At 37.5% G+C, this 22,895-nt stretch overlaps 1 protein-coding gene across 9 annotated transcripts in view; it reads right to left on the reverse strand.

The window, feature by feature from the left end:
- SLC4A4 (solute carrier family 4 member 4) overlaps positions 1–22,895 on the reverse strand; it is a 437,388-nt gene that overhangs the window by 180,173 nt on the left and 234,320 nt on the right. For 6 of the 9 annotated variants that reach the window (XM_082463732.1, XM_082463733.1, XM_082463734.1 and 3 more), the window contains 3 exons: positions 22,364–22,499; positions 13,683–13,843; positions 4,632–4,784 (listed from right to left, as the gene is read on the reverse strand). In XM_082463732.1, coding sequence (XP_082319858.1) covers positions 4,632–4,784; positions 13,683–13,843; positions 22,364–22,499 — 450 coding nt within the window. Of the gene's footprint in view, positions 1–4,604; positions 4,785–13,682; positions 13,844–22,363; positions 22,500–22,895 lie in introns of all 9 variants that reach the window. The other 3 variants (XM_082463736.1, XM_082463737.1, XM_082463730.1) reach the window with 1 other exon arrangement.

Consider the following 22,895-nt stretch of genomic DNA (forward strand, 5'->3'; position numbering starts at 1 on the left):
TTGCCCAAATTTCCATAAAGGGAGTGAAAGCCGAATACTCGAATTAAGGTTCTTGGTCTTTAAATTGGGTATTACTCATCTTTTGTTAAGATTAGACAATACATATCAAAAGTATCCATTTAAATGGTAAATGATACTTTTAAAAATCAGATAATCCTATAAAACATGACTTTTTAAAACAGAGTTATCAGGTAACCTTGTCAATTTATTGACTGAATACCGATTAGGTATAAACTTTACTTTCACTTTCTAATAAAACATAAACTAAATACATCTTATTTGATTTTTAAATACTACCAAGGAATGTTCCTAGGCTTCAGTGTTATTCTTTCATAGTAAACTAAAATAATACGGAACTATTATCTGAGTATCTCTGACCAAATTACTAAGTAGAACCATATGAAATTGCCGATAGTCAAGTTTATTTTACCCACAAAAATGGCAATTTCATATGGTTCAACCTAAAATAACAGTGCGAAAGAAAGAGAATAGGTAAACGAAAGTCTAACACCAGAGGAAATGAAAACTTCATTAATTTCTTCATGCAACACTAACTCCATAGAAATGCCTCAATTAATATATTGAGAAAATATAGCACTTGCCTAAAATTTAGTACCTGGCAGACATGCCCACCAGAATTCACAGATGTCTTGGATAAGTGGCAATTTCACAATAATTAACATCTCGGAAGCTAGCCTGATTCTTCCCTGATTTATTAAAAACAAAAAGGTTTTTCATTTCTTTTCAAAATCATTAAATCATCTGGAATCCAAAGCCACATCAAGACCCGAAAAATTAGAGTTAACCTTTGGCCATGGCTAGACAGTGGTGGGCTGTAGTGCGTGGGCTGGTAAATGTTTGAAAACCAGCTCTCTGGTGGAAAAATGTGTGTGTGTGTGTGTTTGTGTATGTGTAGTAAATTTTACTGCTATAAAAGATGTGCAGCACACGTACAAATAATAAATACACAATGCTCTACTGTAAACTGCCTACAGCCAGTTGATTCTCACAGAAAGCTTTTGTTGATTTTTACCAAACTCTTCTATCAGTAGCCAACTTATGTTTTCAGCTGGCAAACAAGCATAGGTCCAACATCCATTGGACATCCATTGAACATCCATTATCATATATGTTAATGAGTAAGACAAAAGTGAAACAATGAAGATATATGTAAGTATGAGTGTATTGACTTCACTCAATCATCAATGATGTGGGTGACTCCTTCGCTAAATTGGATAATATCTTCTGAATACTGAAAGAATATTTCCTCAATTCTTTGTGTTATTCACATTTTAACAGCTGTTATGGACTGAATGTTTGTATTCTCCCAAAATTCATATATTGAAATCCTAACTCCCAATGTAATGGTATTAGGAGGTGGGGCTTTGGGTGCAGAGTCTTCATGAATGGAATTAGCACCCTTATAAGAAGAAACAGGAGAAAGATGATCAAGCTCTCTCTACCACGTGGAGATGGAATGAGAAGGTGGCCGTCTACAAACCAAGAAGAGGACCCTCACCAAGAACCACATTTGCTGCATCTTGATCTTGGACTTCTAGAACTATGAGAAATAAATGCTTGTGTTTAAGCATTTATACCAGTCTATGGTAACATGCTATAGGAGCCCAAGCTAAGATAATGGCTATAGATACTACCTACTTTTAAGTTTAATCTACATTATTAGCATTTTCTCTATCCCTTTTTTAAGTCTAGAAACAATTGACAAAACAATATATCAAGTCCTGATTTGTAGCGTTTGCTGATTTCTATGGTGTAATACTACCATCGTGACTGAGTCCAAGCTTCCAATATGAAGTCCCTGAATACAGAGTTGGGAAGAAGTGTTCTACTTCCCACTATTTTGTAGCAGAACACTATTTGGTAGCATTTTGACTACACAGACACAATAGATGTAAATAACCTGAAGAGCATAGCCTATAGTAAAATGCAGTAAAATAAGTAGGAGATAATGAATTTTGAGTATTTATTACCATTGTTTTTAATGATATTATCTAACTGTATATGTTTATGTAATTTAATTTTTAATAGTAGCTGTGTTTTACAACCAGCCCTCAAAATTCCCGATAGCAATTGGCTCTTGTGAGTATGTAAGGGGTAGCACACTACTGGGGAATGAAAAAATTTCCAGTTCTACAGTATGTCCATAGATTTCGGCTATTAGTTGCATTGTTGCTATCATAACTAAGGCTGGCATCATCCTGAGTCCATTTTCTAAGGCTGTGATAGAAAACCAAGGTGACTTCAGTTTATCTAGGTTTTTACATGGGGATATTAGAATCTAGCTTCAACTACAATAGATACATGATTCTGATTTCTTAAAGTAGTAGCAAAAGTTCTATAATTTTTTATTTTAGAATTTTATTTTAAGAACATTTCTAACCGTATAAACTTTCAAGTTAAGAAAAAGTGCCTCTAGAAAACCAAAAATTTCCCATCTGATACTTTATAATAATGTACCTTGGAGGCACATGAAACTCATTACTATAGAATCTCTCAAAGCCAAATCTTGCCTCTGGATATTTAAAAGGAGTTAGGTAACACGAATGCCAATAACATCTTTTAAAAGGCCTAAATCATATTCCATGCTGTAGGGTGTAAGCTGATCAGCTGAAGAGTCAGAAAGAAAAAGAACTGCCTGCCCTTCCAACTTGCTTTCTGCCCAGCATCTATGGCATTTCACATGTGAGAAGGTGAGTGACAAATGCAATTTCAACTTTCCTCTGAAGTACGAAGATCTACTGATAGGATAAAAGATTGAATGACCGAGCAATATCAACTCATTAGTTGTATTCCATGTCCAAATGCTTTCCCCTAAAGCACAAGATTCTGGCCTCCAAGACCCATCCGTTCCTAATTTCTCCTCTGCCTATACTTCCGTGAAAATGAAGCTCACCCTCACACCACACTGGTAGAAGGCACCCTCGCTCTACAATATTCATTCCTCTTCTCATTGCAAATACAGCAACATTTGAAAACAATGCACTTTCTTGCTTCTTTATACTACCACCAACTTCGTGATAAAAAAAGTAAGTCTCCAAATCATAAAATTTCATTTTATGTGAGAAAGAGGATAGTAAAGATATTAAAAAACAGACTTGTACTTTAAATGCCATAATTTTTAAAATGTGAGTTGTTTTTAAAATTATTATTTGTGACATCAGTTTTAACAAACTGTTTATCACATAACATTTCCAGCCATTAAACTCTTCAAAATGCTATTTAAAAAAATAAATAAAACAAGAGAGACACAAAAATCAAAACATTTCCAGTCAGCCTCAATATTCCAGGTAATGGTAGAACCATCACATTGTCACAGGAATGTTCTAGATTAGATTCTTCCTTTTGTGAATTTTTTTTTATAAAGAACATTTTCATTTTAGTTATTTATTTATAACCTGTTGTGCTTCAAAAAAAAAACTTATAGCAGCAATTAAATCAATATAAAAGTCACTCAATAAAATTGAACTTTTCATTTGGTTCTGCTTAATGACTAAACACTCATTAAAAAAACGACATGGGATGGTTCCAAAGTATAGCAAAGTTTGCTAACAGTAAGCTCTCTGCCAGCCCACCACTAATTTTAATATTAAGTCAGAAAACCCGATTTCCAGAAATGGAGTGGCTGAGTTAGAATTCAGTTTATACACTTCACTTAGTCCACCTTTTCTGTGACAACATGTTTTATGTTATTCTGAGAGTGCAGCTGAGAACAATGAATTAGAAGCTCCCTTATCTACTCATTTCTCTTAATACTAAAATGACTGGGGGTGGGATGGGAGAGACCTAGTTTTACCAGCCCAATGCTTAGCAACTCTTTCCCCACACCTTCATTTTCCATACCTCATGGAAATTAACTTCTCCCTTAGACTGCACCAAATCATGAAATTTATTCAAAACGAAGACAATGATACAGAGGATAGACACTTTGCAAGAAACTCTGGTAAATGCAAGAGAGTATAAATAAAACACAGTGCCTTTCCTATTGCTATATAATGGGATTAATATCCTACCTTGAATAATGATTCTCACATCTAACTATCAGTATCATATAACAAAACAGTAGATTGGTCTTTTAAGCAGTAAAAGTAATATTGAAGCTTACTTTTATGAATGATCATTTATAGGCTGGACACCAACTCATGTACCAAGCAAACACTTCATGATGCGAGATGTCAGAGTATCGTATCTTAGTCTATCCTCCTAATTCTGACAAACCACCATGTCAAAAGCACATTCCTTGATGTACTCAATAATCTGCAAGTTTGCTGATTGACTGGAAACATTCAGTTGTTTTATCATAGCGTTATTACCAAACCCTCTCAGTCAATCAGAATAGGTGTGTGTGGAACAAGCAAGGCATCTTGGCATCTGCAGCCTACAGTAACTGCTGACATCTTTCCAACAGGACTGCAAACCTGCCCAATTGGATAAAAAGTGTCATTATGAAATGGCTGTGGCATATGAACTTGAGAAAAGAAGAAATAAGAAGAGGGATTTAAAAAAAAAATAAAGGTGACAAGAGGTGGAATAAAGGTGAGTGAGGCAGGTAAGAGAGAACAGCTGCCAGGCGGCCCCTGCATTACCATTATCAGGGTTGGTAAACATCCTACTTGCACTGGAGACTGTCTTCCCAATGTCAGCCAGGGATCGAAGGTTGGATTTCTTGGTTTGATGCCGGTGCTTCCGGAGCAAAGTATAGGTCACCTTATCCTTAAGGTCAGGTTTCAATAGGCCTGTCTCAATCTGATGGTCAACAATCATCTCTGATACAAAAACAAAGCAAAACAAAAGCAAAAAACGAAACTCAGTCACAAGACCACAAAGTTCATGTTTTACTGTAATTTTATGGATGTCAGCCTCAAATTTAATATCAATATATTTATCTTCAAAATTTCTAACTTTCCACTGTCTGTGAAGGTAAAGATACAGGGTACAGTGCTATTGGCATTAAAGAGAGAGTTATAAATATTCTGGTATTAATTACATGTTTAGAGAGGAAGAACTGTCTTGTAAATTTTTTTCAATCCCAGTTAGTAGTGAATTCACATTAATCACATTCTTCTCTTAGTAACACAATAAGTAATTATATTTTCCAACTGTTTTGTTTAAAAGTAAGATTAGAAAATTTCATGTACTCTATCATAGCAACTGTGCCAGAAATATAAATGATATGAAAAAATCTTGAAGAGAATATGCAAAATTTAACATCACGACATTACTGATTTTTAAATCTGTTTTCCCAAATTCTTCTGTAATGTTATATTTTCTTTATAATAGGACAAAGTAAAGAAAAATAATACCATATCAGGTTGTTTGAACACTAATTAATCCAATGAAAGAAAGATTAAAGTATAAAATTATGCCTCAGTCTTTTCTAAGAAGGGAGGTTTATTCTTCTTGTTTGGATCCAACTAAAGCCTTTCCAATATATTCTATTAGTCATTTTAAAGTATAACCTGATCAGAATTTTCTAGAAATTTTAATCTATTAGTCTTACTAAAAAAGAAAAATCACTAAAATTTCTATTAGCTCTAAGTCACTTTCTTACACTATTTACAAAAATAAACTCAAAATAGGTTAAAGATGTAAATGAAAGACCTGAAACCATAAAACTCATGGCGAAAACATAGGCAGTACACTCTTTGACATCAGTCTTAGCAGTATTTTTTTAGCTCTGTCTCCTCAGGCAAAGGCAACAAAAGCAAAAATAAACAAATGGAACTACATCAAACTAAAAAGCTTTTGCACACCAAAGGAAACAATCAACAAAACAAAAAGACAACCTATTGAATGGGAAAAGATATTTGAAAATGATACATCCAATAAGGGGTTAACATCTAAAATACATAAAGAACTCACACATCTCAATATCAAAAAAACAAACAATCCAATTTTTAAGTGGGCAGAGGATCTGAATAGACATTTTCCAAAGAAGACATACTGATGGCCAACAGACGCACGAAAAGATGTTCAACATTACTAATCATTGGGAAAATGCAAATCAAAACCACAATGAGATATCACTTCACACCTGTCAGAATGGCTGTTATCAAAAAGACAACAAATATCAAGTGCTGGTGAGGATGTGGAGAAAAGGGAAACCTCCTACACTGTGGGGAATGTCAATTGGTACAGCCACTGTGGAAAACAGTACCAGAGTTTCCTGAAAAGATTAAAAAAAGAACCACCACACAATCCAGCAATTCCATTTCTCAGTGTTTAGCCAAAGAAAACAAAAACACTAATTTGAAAAGATAATATGCACCCCTATATTCATTGCAGCATTATTTACAATAGCCAAGATATGGAAGCAACCTAAGTTCCTACTGATAGATGAATGGATAAAGAAGATGTGATATATACGTGTGTGTGTGTGTGTGTGTGTGTGTGTGTAAAATGGAGTATTACTCAGCCATAAAAAAGAATAAAATCTTGCCTTTTGTAACAACATGGATGGATCTAGGGGGTATTACACTAAGTGAAATAAGTCAGAGAGAGAAAGACAAATACCAAATGATTTCACTTATATGTGGAATCTACAAAACAAAATGAAGAAACAAACAAAACTGAAACAGACCCAAAGATACAGAGAACAAACTAGTGGTTGCCAGAAGGGAGGAGGTGAGGTGGGGGTGGGTGAAATGCGTGAAGGGGATTAAGGGGTATAAACTTCCAGTTATAAAATAAATAAGTCATGGGATGTAATGCACAGCATAGGGAATATCATCAATAATATTGTAATAACTTTGTATGGTGACATAATTACTAGACATCGTGGTGATCAATTCATAATGTATAATAATGCCAATTCACTATGTTGTACACCTGAAACCAATATAAAATTGTATATGTCAACTATACTTCAATAAAAAATAATAAAATAAAATAGTCTTAGAAAAATCTTTCCCAAAAAATTTCGATGAGCTCTTTTTTTCAGAATGGTTCTAAGTAGAAAGGATGATTGTGCTTTACAGAAATTGCTTCATGGGTGGGTGTGCTGAAGGATATGTTTTACTCTAACAGAAAACAAGGAGTCCTCTTTCTCACAAATCAGCATGTCAGCAGTATGACATAAAAGTCTCCTCTAATGTCACATCACAGGTTGACATATCCACTGTCCAGAATGGAGCACAGGACAAAATATCACAGAATCTGTGCAAGATGCAATGGCACGGGACTTCCCTGGTGGCGCAGTGGTTAAGAATCCGCCTGTCAATGCAGGGGACACGGGTTCCGGCCCTGGTCCGGGAAGATTCCACATGCCGCGGAGCAACTAAGCCCGTGTGCCACAACTACTGAGCCCGTGTGCTGCAACTAGAGAAAGCCCGGGTGCAACAATGAAGACCCAACCCAGCCAAAACTAACTAACTAAATAAATAATAATAATAATAAAAAAGATGCAATGGCAGGACAACACCTCACTGTCTGCAGATAGAGCTTTGTCCCTGGCAGAGAGCTAGAACAATAGTTCCCAGGCCCACCCGTTCAGGCACGTGGCTGCATCAACACACGTCAATATTTTCCTCTTGCGCAAACTCCTCCACATACAAAAGTGGAGAAGAGAACAAAAGCTCTTCTTTTGCAGAAGAAGTCTGAAAGAAAATTGCTGGATACTGATAGGATAACAGCACCTCCCAAACATTCCCATCTCTTCGCAAAGTGAAGTTACAGATGTTCAAGGGGCTTTGCTTGGGCATGACTGCACCTCTCATTAGTCCATCTTTTTAACAAGCAGTCATGGAACTGGTCTCACAGCCAGAAGCTGACGATTCACACAGTGTACAATCAACTACCTGGGAGCCAAGTAGAGGCTGAATCCAGGATTTTCCATCACATGCCTTACACAGATGCTATAAATGTCACATAACACTGGACCACTTGGTAGAGAGCCTGGGCAAAAGCAGGAAGAGTTTCTCCCATAGGAATGTTTTGGTTTGAGAATGGCCTTTAGCTCTGAGTATTTTTAACTACACAAACCTTACTCAGTAAAACTCTCAGAACGGATCCTGTAATTATACTTAACCCTCTGTTCTACAGTAAAATAATTAAGTGTTACTGAGTACAACCCGTCTATTTTCCCTTTAAGTCTTAAAGTGGAAAGTCCATTTTACAGAAGAACCATAAAAATAAATAGCCCTGGCATATCTGCTGCAAGTGTTATCAAACTCCTACTCTAATTCCAGGGTTGTGGATTAAAGTGTTTCTTATCTACCCTTCCTGGCAGGGCCTCCCTCTATTCTTGACCTCCCCTGTAATCTCAAACCAGTGCATATATATGCACAGCCGGCCCTCTGTTACTAATGTCTGGAAATCACCAATTAGAACAGGTTACAACATCTGTGTGGCTTATGCCCTTCATTAGGTTTCCATTAAAATGGCCCACAGGGATCTCTTTAAGCATAAACTACAAAACCTTTCAAGGAAAGTGGAGGCAGTAACATTTCATAGCTACACTAAAATTAAGCCTTCAGTGTTCAAAATCCCACAGACGTTACCAATTGGGAGAGAAAGTGCCAGCTCAAGATAATCGCAGAGCTGAAAGGAAGCTCAGGAAGCATCAGGTTCAAACTCTTGTTATACAGATGAGAAAAGAGCGCGAGAGGGGAGATGCTCACAGATACAGCCTAATTAAAGGCAACCCCCCCCCAATTAAACCAGGTTTTCTGATTCACAGTTTAGATATTTTTCCGTATCACATGATATTTTTCTTTAAGAAGGAAACTCTAGACCAAAAAAAAAAAAAAAAACTTGAAGAGAAGATGGTCATGCAATCCCCCAAAAAAGGTCAAAGGTAACATTCTTTTTTTTTTTAACATTTTATTGGAGTGTAATTGCTTTACAATGGTGTGTTAGTTTCTGCTGTATAACAAAGTGAATCAGCTATACATATACATATATCCCCATATCCCCTCCCTCTTGTGTCTCCCTCCCACCCTCCCTATCCCACCCCTCTAGGTGGTCACAGAGCACCGAGCTGATCTCCCCGTGCTATGCGGCTGCCTCCCACTTGCTATCTATTTTACGTTTGGTAGTGTATATAAGTCCATTCTTAAAAGAAACACAAAAGGCCCAAGAAATATTCAACTTCAAGACTAACAGACAATTTAAACTAATTTATACAAATTTCACCAATTTTATGTTAATCTACCAAAGTGGCAAAATCTAAAAGACCAGTCTCCAGTGACTTGAATGTTGTATGCAATAGACAAGGCCATATACTGATGATGACAGTAACAAACAAGACAACCTTTCTGGAAGGCCACTTGGCCAATACAAAACAAAGCCCTTTAAAATGTTCAAACCCTTTGAATATTTCACCATAAGAAACCTATCATCAGGAAATAAGCAATTTCACAAAAGTATAACAAAAATGTTCATTTCTTTTCTTTACGATAAAAACTTGAAGGCAACTTAAATGCCCAACTATAGATTATTAACTATTTTAAAGCCGTTAAAATGATGTTTATACTTATATTTAATAACATGGAAATATTCATATTATGTTTTTAAGTTAGAAAGGGCAGATTAGAGGGTTATAGTATGATCCCAGTTTGTAAAATAAATTTCATGTGTGTAAACAGAGATGTACCGAAAAACTGCTGGGAGGATAGCTCTGAAAGATGAGATTAGTGGTATTTTGACTGTTGCGTGTTATATTTTTCTGCATTACTAGAAATGAACATGTTTTAGTTTTGTGATAAAAAAATAAATATATTACCATTTTGAAAATATAAAAGGTGTTAAAAGCAAGAAACAACCTGACTAATATATCTGCCAACATGCACGGCCCAGGAATGCCTTTAAATATAAAAATGAGAGCTCCAAAAATAGAGCTACATTTTCCTAATCCATTTCCCATCATAATAAAATACCTGAAATGGCTTATAATTGTTTTTTAACTAAGGAGGGGAGAGAAATTCTCATGTACTTGGCTTCATATGTGAATGATACTTTAAATGTAAAATTGTTAAGATGACAGCAATAATAAAGTTATTAAAATAACCTATAAAAATGATGTTTTATCCTTTAAATAACACAAATTTTCTATTAGGGTTCAGAAGGGGATCTTCATGAAGAAAACTAGGAGAGGTCCTGGGGAGAATCAGAATGAGGCTGAATTTTTACACAAGTGTGAGAAGTGACACCCGCTTAGGCAGTGGCCACTGCTCACGGGCCCCCAGGTGGCAGTGGCTTTGCACCTGCAAAGGGAGGGTGCCCCTCGGAGGCCACTGAGAAGGGGCAGTAAGTGGACTGCAAAAAAGGAAAGAAATCGTGCTATTGTTTGTTGGATATAATCACACTCATCCTGATTTCTTTTTCTTCTTGTTTGTCGAAATAAAAGTAGGGTGAAGGGGAAATGCATCTTAAGACTTAGCTGCATGTAATTCTCAAGTCTGAATAACACCACCATTCAGGAAACAACAAATCCACTGCATCCTCTGCTAGCAAAAGATTTTTTAATAATCAAGTAATGACAGTAACTCAAGTTACCATGCTATTTTATCACTTGAAATCAGGGCAGTTTTTTTTTTCTTTCATGTTTTTAAAGCTGCTGTAAGGATTTGACTCTTTCAGAGGATTTTTAAGTATTTCTTTTCAGCCACTTACACTCTCTCAAACATGCTCTTCTCCCCACTCCTTCAAATCTAGTCCATTTTTTAAAAAAAATTTCTTTGTTTTTCTTGTGATGTGTGTTATATGCCTCTGAATTGTTTCTCTGTGTTATCAGCTCCAGAAAGACAGCACTGGCTCTCTGCCTGCTTGCCTCAGGGATGGTAGAGCAAACATAGTACTGAGTGATGACATGTCAAAGTGACCTAGTGGTGTCCAATTTTAAAATTTAATGACATTATTAAAGCAAACGTGTGGAGGTTAGAGAAAAAAAGCCACAGCAGATAATAAAAAGTAATGGAAAATTAAACTGAGAATGTAAAATGCTTGATGAACCTTTCTTAAATGTAGTAAATACCAGAACCTCTCTCTTTGGCCATTGGCTAATGAGGCTCCAGTGTAATGTGGGACTCTGTCTTCTACTACATGGAAAGGGTCAGTTAGTTACTGAAGACCAGAAATGCCTTAAGATGGCTCTTTCTGGTGCTGAAGACCTCGAAGACAGTTTTACAGAAAAGCCCAAGTATATAATTCAACTTTAACGTTCATCACCCTTCTTGACCAGCCAGCTCCAGGCACAGCAAAGAAGCTGTGAGGTTTTTTTCTAGCTCCATCTACTACACCTTTCAGGATTTTTCTCCTGCTCATGAAGTCCCTGAGCATCTCTTGACCTGACTCAGTCTACACTCGGCCCCTGCTAGGTGACGTGTAGAAAGATCTGGATAAACTCATTCATACTGGGATAGTCATCGAAGTAAGGACAATTACACCTGAGATCCTCATTCAATTCTAACAACACCCTGAGAGGTCTACCTTCATCCACTTTTTACAGATGAGAAACAGAGACTGCGAATAAGTTAAGCAACGTGCCTTATCTGTGGTCACACGTGCTAGTAGGGGTAGACTTTAATTAACCCCCCCCCAGTTTAAATCCACCATTATTTCTACAACACCACTCTGCAGCTCATGGAATGAATATAGGACCTCTGCCAAAGAGTATGTATATTTTAATAGAAAACAAACCCTGGGTTCAGTGAAATGAATCTCCAAACAGTGGAAGTTCAGAAAGTAACCATGGTCTACGGTAGGACTTTTTTTTTCAATACAGGAAACTTCCCGATGACCCTTAAACCACAACACACAGATTGCTATCCATTGCCCAGTCACAAGTTTAATTCCCATTTTGCTTTGCACTTAGGCACTTCTGACTTCTAACTTCAGACATCTTTGTTCTAGATTAGTTCTTAAAGCCTGAAAATTGCAAATCTCACTCAGAAACTGGACTGATTTTTGCTAACCATGATACTTTTTTGGATAACAATCTCTCTTGCAGCTTTCACAAATGAAGAAAAGTCAGTGAAACAAATAGCCTGGAAAACCATTCGTTCCCTTTGCTTCCCTCTGTCTTTGTAGATGGGCTTCATCATCTTCCCTGCGTACAATAATCCAACAGCTCTCCTCATATATCAGATGTCGTTTTTCAGTCTCACCTGCCTTGTCAAATACAAAAAATTCTACATAAAGCAGTATTTCCAACATTATCTTCTCACTACCTATGTGGACATGGATTTGTAACTTATCCCATTTACGAAGTGGTAGATTTGCAAACCTAATTTCAGGGCCTAGAATAGCGTCTGGCTCATTGTAGAAGGCCATGTACCACTGCTGAATAAATGCATAAACTAATTCATTCTGTCCACCCAGCATCTTCACATTAGTCTTTCTCCCTTCTCCACTTGTACCTTAAGCACTTCAGATGCAAGGGAAGTGCAGAGCTGCTTTGTAAATCTAACTAACAAGCTCTCTGAAGAAGAAACAGATATGTATAGGTCAGCAAGATATATGCCTGATTTGAGAACTGATCTTCTCTTCCAATACAAATACTATAGCCTTCCCATTGTCCATAAAGGCACAGATGCCATAGACAAGCCCTCTGCCTACAGATATTCAAAGAAATTTTGAGATTACACAGGAATTTTACACTGGTCATCAGGCCACGATCCACATCCTTTCCTCACAATCCCAAAGTAGGCACACTGCAGGCCCCTTAAGAAAGTGCAGTCATCCCTACAGGTCCAGTGGTCACCGAGTTATGGAATTTTCCTAGGAATAATAAGCAGAGCCCCTGCACCTCTCCTTAAGGAAAACATGATCTTTAGCACACCAACCTGAAGGATAATAAGGCAGCTTAGGCCAGTCTCTTGCTAGAAAATGAAAACAATGACCTCTCTTTGGAATGTAGCGACGTGTGCTCAAGGTGTTCAACATGGTGAGTTGACATTCACTACACAACACTAATTACAAAGATGCCAAAGCTGTTCTGCACCACGAGGTTCAGTGACCTGTCGTGGGTTATACAAATGATCCTCGGCACCAACATGACTTGACTCAGTCATTAATCCATAACGTTCTGCTGGCTCCTTGCCCCACCCAATTTGCTCTACCTACAGCTAAAGGAGCTTGACTTTCACCTACAGAATCAGCCCAACTGAGGGACTAGACCTAGACCAGTTTCCTTCTTAGAGAATACTCAAACTGTATGTTACAGATGACAAAACTGAGGCCCAGAGAAGCTCAGCGCCATGTCTAAGGTCAAGGAGTTCTAGAAATCTAGTGTCCAGACTTCCAGCCCAGTATGACCAAGGATGAAGGGGGAGGGTTCTATTTAAAATATTAATATTATGCTAATAAGTGGAGGAATGCAAATCTGTACATATAAACATGGTAATTTTTAATATAACATAAAAGTGAAAAGCATAAGACAGAGGACTGAGAACCAAAACTGGATGGAAATACACCAAAAGGTTAACAATGGCTATGTCCAGATGGAAGTATGATGGATGAGTTTTAATTTTTTTCTCAATATTTGTCTGTATTTTCCAAATTTTTTGCAATAACCCTTACTAGTTTTATAACATAAAAAAGAGAGAGAATAAATGTTATAGAATATTCAGCTCCGCTTACACTAGAAGTCTTCTACATTGAAAGAGACTCATGGAGAGGTAGGTAGAGCAGAAAAAAATGATAGGAGCTTAAGACAACATACTTACCCACCAACTGTGGGAGAGAAGAAGCCTCCTTGTCCAGCATGATGGATCCTTTCTCCATACATGTCCTCAGCTCAAATAAGCTATGAAGGGACAAAGTGGCCACGTGGGGCTTGCTCCATCTCTCCCCACCCTGTTCCACTTTTTCTTCAAACTTAATCCACCTAGAAACATGAGATTAGTGAAGAACCATTAAAAGCGTTCTCTCATCACCTCTGGAAATAGCAACACCAACCCCCCCAGATCCACCCCCACCAGCACTTCCAAAATGTCTCCTTTTGTGGAGTCTTAAAAGCTTATTCTATCAGTAACTGCATTACCTTTATAAATACACCAAACAGACTCACTAGACCGCTCCTCCCCGCCCGGATGTTAGAGAAAGAAAACAAACCAAAAGGAGCCAATGCCTCCTTGGTTTTATATCTGTCTATATGTGACCATGAAATCCTTAAGAATGACTATTGAACTAAATTTTTCAAATAATGTAGAAAAAATATGCATTTCAAATTCTCCATGTGGGTAGAGCCTACAGGGTGTAAAAAAACCACCACTGTGAGAATTCTGTTGTGACTTCACAAGGCACGTTTATATAAGGTAAAATATCAGTATGAACCAATACTGATCTTAAATATTTGAAAATATGGTGTGTGAAGTGGTCAGACAAATAAAATTCCCCTTTCATGCTTAAAGAGTGTCAGCATGTGTTGCTGTATCTTACTTTAATACACCTCTCTCAGCTGACACATGTTCCCCTCTCATTGAGATGCTAATAGCTTTACCCCTCATGTTTGGCTCCACATGTGTTTAAAAATACACAAGCTCAGTGAACAATGCGTCTACTCTGCTAATAACAGATCTCTTATTAACCTTAGTAATGGAACAAAAAACCCTCTCTTATAGTTTCTTCTTTCTAAGATTTGTAGACATTTTGATAACTTAGCAATATGTAGGAATGAAAAATGTTTAATGGAAATGAGAGCGAAACACATTTGACACTCTATATCCCGCATATTACACATACTGACTCTTCCTACACTGGTAAAGGAAAACAGGAAAGCATCATCATTTTGCTATTCATCATGACCCAAAGAAAAATGCTGCTTTCTATCACTTCAAACCTCTGAAAGATATTGAACAAGATAAAGAGTGGGTTAAAAATTGTTTTCCTACATTCTTCACACAAAGGTTTAATGATTGAAAAATGTTTTCCCAGAAAAAGCTAAACACTCACCCAACTCATTAAAGATGAGAACAAAGGGCAGAGATCAGAGGAAGCTCTACATAAGGTATTATTTATAGACCGCTCACCACCCCCAGAGGAAGAAAAGAACACATTAGTAGAACCATGAGTGAAAATAGATCAACAGATCAGCCACAATGTCAAAGAAAATTCAGAATTTTAATCAAGCCCAACACTCATGTGATTCATAAGTATATGAGCCATATCCCAAAACTCCCTCTTCCCTCTCCCGGCCAGGAAACTTCCACGCTTCAATGACAACCTTAGCCCCAGATCCACCCTCCACTCTAAGACCCTCCTCCTTTCCCCTGTATCCCAAAAAATGTAGGGAGTAGAGATTTTTACATGTTTTCCTCACATTAAAAAGCCAACACCAAAGAAGTTCTAAAACTTCAGAACTGGACCTTGTTTATTCTACAAAAGTGGTTGTGAAACATTCTGAGAGAAAGACCTTTAATATTCTTGTGTGTGTGTGTGTGTCTGTGTGTGTGTGTGTGTGTGTGTGTGTGTGTGTGTGTGTGTAATTAGTAGTTCTTCACCTTGGTTGGTATTAGAACCACAGAAATAGAAGGAAGTGAGAGAAAAATGACAACTTTATATTACATTCTTATAGAATTCTATGGATTTGCCAAAACAATAAGAGGTAATTGGGTTATTTGAGAGTAATCACTTTATGGAATATATTACATTGGCTAACTTTAGGCATATTATCTTTTCAGGCTTACTCACAGAACCTCTAACCATGTTGACTGGGAGCTAGTATATGAATCATATTTACATCTGATGTTACAGTTTTTTGCTCAAGATGAGACTCTAGAAGATTCCATAGTATATGAAACCTAGTCAGGGTTACATATAATTATGTTATCGATAAAGAGTATAGTGACCTTGTTTTTATTCCTAAGAGTATTCTTATTAGCTGAGGGATAGAATCTTTAGTCACAGAATTTAAGTCCAAGATGAATGACAAGGGCCAGCTAGAAACTCAGTAAATGGGAGTGTTCTATACATACAGCCTTCACTTCCCTCTTATCTTTCCTAAATGATAACCAGTTGCCCTTCTATCAGTCACCATTAATCTGTATGGCCAAATCCATTTTGTAAAAGAAAACTAAGCCTCACTTACATACGGTATGTGACAGTAGCTCTTTTCTGCTATCATCTTCAACTGTCCAAACAATATAAGTTTAATAAAATGTTCTTTAAGAAAAGAAAAAAGAGGAACAAAACCATTGCATTCTTCTGTGACCAATCTCCTCTCCACAGTTTATCTTAAATATGACTTTGAACAAGTTTTAAAAGTACATTTAGAGATAATAAATCCCAACTAGCTTGGATTTAGGGAATAGTATTACTCACCCTCCTGGATTATACCAGCCAAGATTAGGTCAAGCTTTAACCATAATGGAATGGGAATGTAGTCTCAAAACTAGCCAGTTCCTTAGAATCTACATTCCTAAGAGACAAGTATTGTCTCATAGTTCAGTTTAAGCATCTATTTCACTTTGAGTTCAGTAAATATTATATGTTGAGATGATGTTATATCATAGTATAGCTAATTGCACAAGGTAACTCTGGGATAATGACTATTAAATTCCTTTAAAAGACATTGCTCTAATTGCTCAAGGAACTGACTGTACTTCCAATATACACTTTTACGCAGAAAGTAATGATTTGCCCATTTAAACAGATTGTTTGCAGGTAGTTTCATTCCAGAAACTACACATGCTATGTCTATCCTCCTCACATATCAAGGACAAATTTGGAAAAAACTGAAAACGACTCAGTTCAAATCAGAACCCATTAAAGAAAAGGCTAAGGCAAAGGTACCAAAGTTCAGGCTATTGGAGTGTCAATGAATTTGTAAAGGTGCTTTAGAACCATGTAATTACATTTTTTTAAAAAAGACATTTTTACTGTAAAATGTACTAAAAGCTACTATCTACCCTTCATAATAACTATGAATAACCATGTATTTGCAATAAGTTTCCTACTTTTCCTTTTGTCTTAGTACTTGACATGTTATAGGAAAATTAATTTCAGAAGCTGGTTTTTTAAATGCTGGCAATTACAAAACTGTTGTAACCTTGAAGGAAGAGTTTATTAGGTGAAGTTTATTTATTCCAAGGTCTTTGAAGAATAATGATAAAGTACATTGCAGTTTAACCCACTTTGAGTGACTGCCAACCAAACAGCATTTCACTCATTTGTTGAAGAAATAGAAAGCCCACTGGGAAACACTGAATTTTGCAACTTTCCAATCATATGATTAAATATACTTAAGAAAAGAAAAGACCTCTAACTTTAAAACATGCCAGTTTTACAGTGGAAAATAGACATGACCTTTGCCTTGGAATATAATCCAACTACGTAAAGCTATTTTAAAGCAATAATAAATTTCTTGCTAACTAATCAGTGCCTCATCGCACATAAACGAAGCCAACGCTAGTGTGTATCTGGGATAAATGACGTTTTTTAGGAGAATTCTTAAATTTCTAGATCAACTGTGAAAGTTATTGCAAAACAGTGTAGTAACCACATATAATTACATAGATGATTAAATTCCTTATTCTTCAGACTTTTTCTTACAGAAAAAGTAAACTTGGTCTAAAATGGAATTTTCCAGAGCCATCCAGTAGAGGAGAGATAGAGGGGTCAGGGTAGATTGGGAACAGAGAGGGCCCTATGCAAAGCCCCAGGGTAAGTGCATGTGGCTGTGTTTGATGGCCAGGCCCTGAAGTCATGTTCTCCAGAGGGAGGCAGGGTCACTCGTGCTGTCCCACTAGAACTGAAACATCAGTACCCTTTTCCTTTGTTGGCTTGTTGGGTTTATTGAAACTTGTGATGTCTTTCCTTTTTACCCAGGTTTGGCCATAAAATTTGAATCGCAGGGAAGAGGGGAAGTGATCTTTAACATATACTCTTATAACAGTGATAAATTCCAACATGGCCCATCTGAATATTTGCTGAGGGAAAACTGAAAGCCAATAACCATGTTTGCAGACATCACTGACTCAAAGAAATACAGCGTTTGGAGTGGTAGTGATAGCCCTTCTTCCTGGCTTTGGGCCATCACCAAAGCTGGACCATGACTTATTCTTCTACCAGTCTTCTTCATGAACCCATTAGCTAACGCCTAGCCACCTAGAAATTGTTACTGAGAAGCATAGGCTCATTCACTAATACCAAATATTCCATTATAACTACTGCTACACCACTGAATGTCAGTATTCTAATGACCTAACACTGAGGATACTCCTTTGAAAAAGAATATTCTCTGCATTCCACTGATAATATACATTTCTCAGGTCTGATCATTCTACCCTTGGGAGAGTCAGTGAAAATTCAAAGTTCTGACTTTCAGGAAAGGGAACAGCAGGGAAAAGATGTGAAAAAAGAGGGTGGTAGAGTTGGCTTCAAACTTCATGCAAATAAAGATTTCCCTTGTTTATAGTTTTACATGACTACTGCGCTTTGTGAGACTTAAATGGGGATATTTTTCCTACCACTGAAACCATTTTCCTTATTTTTTAAGACACACAGCTAACCTGAGCTTCCTGAAGTAAGACTAAAACTGCAGTAATGCTGAGACTCAATGTATGATATTCTTGGTCAAAATCAAATCATTAGTCAACTGAAAAAAGTATAGATCATTAAAAGGGAGAGTACTAAAGAGGGTATTATTGTGTTCTATGGGGTGCAGGCTCACAGTAGAAACTACATCGAGCTGGAGAAGTCTGGCGAGCTAGTTCTCTATGGAATAAAAGAGTCCATTTAATTGGAGTTTTCACAAAAAGCAAATAATTCTCCATTTTATGTTAGCCAAAAGAATATTCATGCTGCATTTTCATATGTAAAATGAGTTCCTTCTAAGCACTAAACTTTTATTAGTCTGGTAGGTTTGAGAGCTTTTCATGGGGAAAAAAAAGCCCTATCAGGTCTGGAAACTGGGCATCATAAATGGCAGTCAGAAATTACTGCAAAAAACATTCAGAAGCAGAGTTACGTTGCAGGAAATAAAAATCACTGACAATTTGAATCATTTCTGAAGGCACAACCACCTCCAAGCTTTCCAACAGAATTTAGGTAGAGCAGTAAACTAAGAATCAAGGTTCTATTTCTCTATCCTTTCATTCTATAAGCACGTATTTCTCGATTGTGGACTGTGTGCCAGGTAGTTGTAGACACTAGAAATATAGTGGTGAACAAAACAACCAAAAATTCCTCCCCTCATGGAGCTTTAATTTTATTGGGAAGAGACAATAACAAGATACGTTAATATGCTAACTGCTGATAAGTGCTAAAGACAAATAGAATGGAGGATGAGGGATAAGAAGGTTTGGGGAAAGTTTCTATTTCAGACAGAGCAGTCACTGAGAAGGTCATATTTGAAAAAAGACCTGAAGGAGGTGAGGAAGTGAGCCAGGGAGATGACTGTGGAGTACAGCAGGGAGAGCATTTCAAGTGCAAACCACATTTGAACAGCAACTACAAAGGCTCTGACACAGGAGTATGACCAGGCCAGTGAGGCTTGAGCAGAGCGAACCAGGGGGAGAGAAGTAAGAGATGAGGAGATGAGGTCAGAGATCATAGTGTATAGTTCATGAGGGAGGCAAGGGCAGGTTCAGGGAGATGGACTAATTAGGAAGCATTTGCAGTAATCTAGATGAGAAAGGATGGAGGCTTGGACCAGGGTTGTGGCAGCACTGAATGTGAGATATGGTGAGATTCTGAATATCTGAATAACGTTGAGGGTAAACTAAATAGGATGTGCCAGTGGATCAAGTAAGGGGTGTAGAGAAAGACAGGAGTCAAGGAAGACTCCAATCTTTCTGGATTGAGCAACTAAAAAAATGGAGTTGCTCATTGCGGTGGGGAACTCTGTAGGAGGAGATCTGAGGTGGGTAGATGAGAAGCTCAGTTTCTGACATGTTATTTTGAGATGCCTACTACCCAACCAAATATTTGTTTTTCAATCAAACAAGGCAAGAAGTCTGGGCTAGAGAACTAAGCACAGATGGCGTCAGCATATTGATGAATTAGTTGGAAACATCAAACAAAGGTCTTCTCTTGGGCTTTATCAATGGTGTGCTGGGTAACTTGGGTCTGTCATTGAGCTGTCCATCAGTCAGAAAGAGATGGATTATCACTGAACTCCAGCTTTGATCACGTAATATTTCTAAGAAAGCATTATATTTAAAACAGTAGATTCTAAGGCAATCAGTTCTCAACTAATCACACTCAGCAAATGTTACTGAGCACCTATTACGTACCAAGCACTGCAAAGCACAGGGAATATAGTAATGAAAGACAGACATGGTGGACTCTCCCTCTAGACAAATTAGTGTAATGAGGGAGACAAAATGAAAACAATACTATCACATATATGATTAATTAATTAATAGTAATTGTGGCAAATCCTATATAGGAGAAGTTACAGAAGGTAGACTATTTGTGAGTGTGTTTCTTCCTGGAAAACTTCCCCCGATACATGGTGTACTCCCACCGTACTTCCTCTCCCGCTGTACATACAGTCTCTCAGGGACCAATGACATCACCAAAATGACACACATGTTCCTAAGGAAATAGTCAGTCTTTAAAGATGGTAAAGTATTCATGACCATCTTAACCTTTAAGAATCTTAAATGAAAATACTACGTCCATCTCATTCAATGTTGAACTACCTATACAATGAGCTGTGATCTCTTCACATTTCTGGGACCAGGGGCCACATAAAATAAAGTGTAGTCTGCATTTGGCTGAAAGAGAAAACAGAATGCTACACCTGAATTCTACTCTATATAGGTACTCACACAGAATTTTAAGATGAAAGTAAGAATCAAAGGGACTCTTCTAGTCGCAGCTGACCACACAATTATACGCACCGGGATGGAACTTTAGAGCTATAAAATACGCATGATGTTAGAGAGGATGCAACCCAGTATGACTCTCATCTGATAGTATAGAAAACACAAGCTCAGGAAGACTACATGACTATATAACTTGCCCAAAGTTAAACAGCTAGTTAGCAGCAAAGCCAAGACTAAACCAAAATCTCCCCAACACTTAACTCATGCTGCACCAGTATAATTCTCACTCTGTTTTTTTTCTATTAGAAAGAAGGAAAAGAAAGAATGAAATGGAGATACTGGTACAAGTTTTCACTTTGAGAGCCTTCTTTTGGAGAATGTTTTATGAACTAAAAGTATACTTTATGAAGGACTTTTAATATCTAGGTTATTGGTGCTGAGAGGGGAATAAGAGACAATTACTATGTCATGGAAAGTGGCCCCAAAAGAATTAAGAATGAAGAGCTTCAAGAGGCAGCCTTAGAGATGGAGGAGCAGAAATGAGTTCTTGCCCACGTCTGTATTGCCAGTACCTAAAACAGTGTCTGGTGTACTATGCATTCAGAACATATTTGTTGAATTTAACTGATCTGAGTTAAATTACAGACTATAAAAGGCATGTTAACATTATTTTGTTTGTGAAAGTCAAATACATTGAATCCCCATAAAATGATGACAATGAGAGACCAATAACTGCATTATATCAATGTCTTTATGGTACACAATTTTTATATGTTACAGAAGATTTAGTGTGGCATATATAACTAAATATACATGCAGAAAGACAGAAAGAAAAGCTCTTATTGTGCGATTAATGAAACTTTAGATATCTGTGCAGTGCTTAACAATTTACAAAGCATTTCCATATATATACCTGTATGTATGTATATAAATATCCATGATATAATTCGATATCTAGTAGAATATTATATTTACATATTATATATCTTATATCACATACATGTATATTATATGTAATAGACATTATTATCCACTATTTATTGATGATGAAATCAAAGTTCTGAGAAACTGTTATGCAGCCGGCAGGTGACAAAAGTCTGAAATGGAACTCAGCTCTCTAACAGTTCCAATTCAAGTGAACCTTCTACTTGCTTTCACTGGATGTTTAAAAGATGACAGGTTTTCACTTGGAATAATGGCAAGTTTGTGTGTAACAGTCATTGTCTTTGCAACCTCCCTCCTAACAGGCAATGGGTAATAAGTCAGACATGGTTTCACAAGATACCTTGGCATGTGGAGACTGTGAACACATATCGCTAGGCTATCATGTTTAGGTGCTGGAGTTTCTCTCTTTTAAATATTCTACTATTAAATAGCATACAAATGGAGATTTACTTCTAATTCCTTATAAAGGTTAAAATGATAACAATGCAGATCAGTGACTTCAGCAGTGAAATAAAGGGTGTCCTACATCCATGTCAATGTCAAAGAGTCGAAAAAGAATCCTTTTACTCCTTGACCCAGCCAACCTCAGGCTCATCAATCGTTTGGGCTAGAGAAAGGCGCGCACAGACAAGAATCCTGCCCTGCCCTTGTTTCCCCACGTCAGTCCTGCACACTCAGCTATGGCTCACCTCGCTGTCTCCTTCCACTCCATCTCCTGACCATCCACGGCCAGCAGCTCATCCAGCTCCGTGAAGAGCTGAGGGGGCGCTGGGCTGTCATCCTCCTCGCCCAGGATGAATCGGATGCGTTCTGCGGCGGGAGAGACTGCAGAAGTGAAAATACTGTGGTTAAACACTGGCTGGACAACCCTGAGGAAAGTGTAACTCCGAGCTCTTCCTCTGTCCCCGGAGCTGTTGGGCTTCCCTTCCACATTTTCAGTGGACATCTTCCTTGCTGAGCCTTCCTTGTCCCCAACCTAAAGACAAACAGGAATCCAAGGCCTTCTCTAGTCCTTTAGTTCTGAACTGTGTCTCAGCTCTCCACCGCTCTCCAGAAGGACAGGGCTCCAGTTCTGTGTGGCGAGTGGCAAAGAACCTTTAGCCCTCTGATGAGCTCAGGTCCAACCACATGACCTTCCCTCCTTCCCCACTGATGACCCACCCAACAGTATAAGACGGAAACCAGCTTGAGCCAATCACTTTTTCTACAACAGTGGGAGGG

Source organism: Balaenoptera physalus, assembly GCF_965194825.1.
Source record: "Balaenoptera physalus genome assembly, chromosome: 5".
NCBI classification, from domain to species: Eukaryota; Metazoa; Chordata; class Mammalia; order Artiodactyla; family Balaenopteridae; genus Balaenoptera; species Balaenoptera physalus.